The following is a 4610-nucleotide window of genomic DNA, read 5'->3' as shown; positions in this document are numbered from 1 at the left end:
GAATAATTCTTCATAACACATGAATTCCACGATTTCATATGCCGTCAAAATCTTAAAAAAATATATATTCATATGAATTTGTAATATTTATGTGTTCGTGTATCGTATGTCAACCCATTCTCGCAAATTTAATAAGTCAATATTGACTTATTAGTTGCGTGCATAGGTGACATACTAAACATAATAGTTTCCCTTGAAAAGCTTCATAGAAAACACCGACCTTACCTAACCTACTTAGTATGTTAAAATAAGCATCTTATAGCTTCGTAATTATAATTGTTATTTAACCTATTATAGGTATAGGTTAGGTAATAATTGTAATTACGAAGCAATAAGATGCTTATCTTAACATACTAAGTAGGTTAGGTAAGGTCGGTGTTTTCTATGAAGCTTTTCAAGGGAAACTATTATGTTAAGTATGTCACCTATGTACATATTTAATAAGTCAATATTGACTTATTAAATTTGCGAGAACGGGTTGCGTATGTAATGGGTTGCTCGTTCGTGATGAACATATTAATTGAACATTTCGTCAAAAAAAAGGTGGTATTAGAGGCCATATATTGTGTATAATGTCAACACACGTAATGGTGAGACGAAATTTATTAATATATTGGAATTATAATTTTAGGTTCTTGTTCCTTTGACCATTCCCATTGTTGTGATTAATTTGTTCATTCACGTTGTTTTTTTTTGGTTGATCAATGGAACACATTACCGGCCTCTGGAACGCCTCAAGTCTCAGGGACGCCTCAAGTCTCAGGGACGCCTCAGGTCTCAGGGGCGCCTCAGCAGGCCTTAGGAATGCCTCAGGGATGCCTCCCGAGGCGTCGCTAAGGCCCAAAGGAGGCGTCCCTAAGGCCTCAAAGGAGGCGTCCCTGAGGCCCCAAAGGAGGCGTCCCTGAGGCCCCAAAGGAGGCGTCCCTGAGGCCCCAAAGGAGGCGTCCCTAAGGCCCCAAAGGAGGCGTCCCTGAGCCCCCAAAGGAGGCGTCCCTGAGGCCCCAAAGGAGGCGTCCCTGAGGCCCCCAAAGGAGGCGTCCCAGAGCCCCCAAAGGAGGCGTCCCAGAGCCCCCAAAGGAGGCGTCCCTGAGGCCCCCAAAGGAGGCGTCCCTGAGGCCCCAAAGGAGGCGTCCCTGAGCCCCCAAAGGGGGCGTCCCTGAGGCCCCCAAAGGAGGCGTCCCTGAGGCCCCCAAAGGAGGCGTCCCTGAGGCCCCAAAGGAGGCGTCCCTGAGGCCCCAAAGGAGGCGTCCCTGAGGCCCCCAAAGGAGACGTCCCTGAGGCCCCAAAGGAGGCGTCCCTGAGGCCCCCAAAGGAGGCGTCCCTGAGCCCCCAAAGGAGGCGTCCCTGAGCCCCCAAAGGAGGCGTCCCAGAGCCCCCAAAGGAGGCGTCCCTGAGGCCCCCAAAGGAGGCGTCCCTGAGCCCCCAAAGGAGGCGTCCCAGAGCCCCCAAAGGAGGCGTCCCAGAGCCCCAAAGGAGGCGTCCCAGAGCCCCCAAAGGAGGCGTCCCTGACCCCCAAAGGAGGCGTCCCAGAGCCCCCAAAGGAGGCGTCCCTGAGGCCCCCAAAGAAGGCGTCCCTGAGGCCCCCAAAGGAGGCGTCCCTGAGGCCCCCAAAGAAGGCGTCCCTGAGGCCCCCAAAGGAGGCGTCCCTGAGGCCCCCAAAGAAGGCGTCCCTGAGCCCCACATCAAAGCAAGTCTGCACCTCGCCACAACCTAATAATATATTTCACTCACCCTCACAGTGGGAATTCCTACTTCAGAATCCACATTTCTTGCATTTTCTGCGACAAAATTACTTTCTCTCGTTTTATCTCGGAGAAAACTGAGTCTTAAGACTTATTTAGACGTGAAGAAGTCTTACATTTTCTTCTAGTCTTCTGGGACTTTTCGTGTGAATCTGTTTGCAATGTTTGCATTGAATAGTAAACGGAAACAAATCAAATCCCTGTTGATGGTGGGGAGCCGGTCGGCCGAGCGGACAGCACACTGGACTTGTGATCCTGTGGTCCCGGGTTCAATCCCTGGCGCCGGCGAGAAACAATGGGCAGAGTTTCTTTCACCCTATGCCCCTGTTACCTAGCAGTAAAATAGGTACCTAGGTGTTAGTCAGCTGTCACGGGCTGCTTCCTGGGGGTGGAGGTCTGGTCGAGGACCGGGCCGCGGGGACACTAAAGCCCCGAAATCATCTCAAGATAACGTCAAGATTTGGTGTTTTGCTGGTAAGATAGAGTCTTGCGTTTATTGATCGAGTCTTTCAAGTGAGATTAATGTTGCATTACCAGTTGCTAGATAAAGGCGAATTTGTCAATCCATCTACTGGCCACACTCACCCAGGCTTCGATCCCTCCCAGTGAGTCTTGGGGCACGGAACACTTCTTCTGTGTTTATTCAATATTTCCACCTTCTCAAATATATTGCAATTTTGTATAATGTCAATACCTCTTTGTTCCCTTGGCGTCTGAGACGCATGGCCCCTGGGGTAAGAGTGCCTTGGGATTTCTCAAGGAATTGGGTTCCAAGCTCATTGACGTCACCAAGGACCCAAGAGCGGCCAGTTTTTTTTGTTTCAGCGCCTCAGTGTGGCGATCCAGAGAGGAAAAATGCTTGCTGCGTCCTCGGTTCCTGTCCGGAAGCGGAGGAGCTTCAAGAGATCCATAACCTTTAGGCATTTTTTGTATCAACCAATGTATGTCTTGTAACCTATAAATAAACTATTTTGTATAATGTAAATAATCTTGATTAATATTTCCTTTTCCTATCTCGCGTTAACCTGCTAATCACCCTCTTATCTTTTACCCTGGATGAAATGTCTCTCATCCTCTCTCCCTTCACCCTAGATGGAGTGACTTACAGCTTCGCTTCCCTCACCCTAGAGGACTGGTTCGACCTAACATCCTGAGCACGAACCATTGATTCAGACCTGAATTCAGTTTGACAAAATACAGCTGTCTGAGACCTGATGTCCAGTCAACTGAATGTAAACAAACTATACACTCAAATACCAATTTATTGATCTTCAGGGACTCAAGCTGTCCCTGGGCAACAATGGAACAAGTGATTATCAATAATCTAACCACTTGTTATACAGGCGTTAACCACTGAAGGACAAGGCAGATGATGTCACCTTGGATTACTTACACCACAGAAGAATGACTTCTGTATCCACCAGAATGATGTCTCAAGCTACGTTCCTCGCTATGTGGGATGTCCAACCACTTGGGCTGAACGGTAGAGCGAGGGTCTCGCTGCCTGCAGGTCGGCGTTCAATCCCCCGACAGTCCCAAAGTGGTTGGGCACCATTCCTATATAATGCTATTTAGTCCTAATGACTGAGCGCTTTCCCCCCGATAATTCCCTCCCCCTATATGGGTGCGGTTGGGCATGATATGAACTACGGCGTTGCAAGAACCATTGCTGCAAAGCGCTCTCACCCCGGCTGCAAGATTGCTATATACAGGACTCACCACGTAAAAGGATTAAGCCATTTGCTAAATTACCTTCCCACACAAACTGTCATTGAAGGGCTTCAGAGGAGGGCTCCAGGGACGAATATCTATCCGCGGCTCTCTCTCTCTCTCTCTCTCTCTCTCTCTCTCTCTCTCTCTCTCTCTCTCTCTCTCTCTCTCTCTCTCTCTCTCTCTCTTCCTGTCCAGGGCCCAGATTCACGAAGCAGTTACGCAAGCACTTACGAACCTGTACATTTTTTCTCAATCTTTGGCGGCTTTGTTTACAATTATTAAACAGGTAATGAGCTCCGAAGCACCAGGAGGCTGTTTATAACAATAACAACAGTTGATTGGGAAGTTTTCATGGTTGTAAACTGTTTCATAAATGTAACCAAACCCGTCAAAGATTGAGGAAAGATGTACAGGTTCGTAAGTGCTTGCGTAACTACTTCGTGAATCTGGTCCCTGGCGATTACGAGGGTAGAAATAGCCTAAGCTATTCTATCCTTTTCACTAATCACAAGTCCTTCATGCAGTGGTGGCAGGCTTGCTCCACGCCTCTCCAACGTTATCCACTCTGGTTCGAGACCACGTGGATAGAGAGGGTCGAGAGTATCCCAGCACGGTGAATGTATCCCAGCACGGTGAACGTATCCCAGGGCGATGAACGTATAACAGCACAGTGAACGTATCCCAGCACGGTGAACGTACCCCAGCACGGTGAACGTATCCCAGCGCGATGAACGTATCCCAGCACGGTGAACGTATCCCAGGGCGATGAACACATCCCACTGGTAAACAATGAGAGTTAAGAGCTGAGTGGTGTGTAATTTACCCATCTCTGAGAGAATAATGGGCTTATGGGTAATATCAGAGCCCGTCCACCACTAGGCACCCATTATTATAATGCTGCCCAAACACTGCTTATTTCGCCTATTTTAACCTAACATAATTTTTATATGAAGCTGTAAATTAAGATCTCACTGAGAGGCGTGCGGTTATATATATATATATATATATATATATATATATATATATATATATATATATATATATATATATATATATATATATATATATATATATATACATATATATATATCCATCACATGATCCCTCTTGTAACACAGTTGAAAAATACGTCCATTGATTCCCGGATTCCAGCAT

The 4610-nt window shown here is 47.3% G+C and overlaps 1 protein-coding gene across 1 annotated transcript; it reads right to left on the bottom strand.

Moving 5' to 3' along the window:
• Nucleotides 1-619: 619 nt before the first annotated feature.
• On the bottom strand, nt 620-4282 carry LOC138371554 (uncharacterized). The gene is made up of 2 exons (XM_069336436.1): nt 4279-4282; nt 620-1710 (listed from the first exon to the last, which is right to left on the bottom strand). Exons 1-2 carry the CDS (start codon nt 4280-4282, stop codon nt 620-622), a joined length of 1095 nt encoding a protein of 364 aa, XP_069192537.1.
• Between the last annotated feature and the right edge of the window lie 328 nt (nt 4283-4610).

This window comes from Procambarus clarkii, chromosome 36 (genome assembly GCF_040958095.1).
Source record: "Procambarus clarkii isolate CNS0578487 chromosome 36, FALCON_Pclarkii_2.0, whole genome shotgun sequence".
NCBI lineage: Eukaryota > Metazoa > Arthropoda > Malacostraca > Decapoda > Cambaridae > Procambarus > Procambarus clarkii.
Note: the sequence above shows the minus strand (reverse complement) of the source record. Positions and strands in the feature narration are given on the sequence as shown.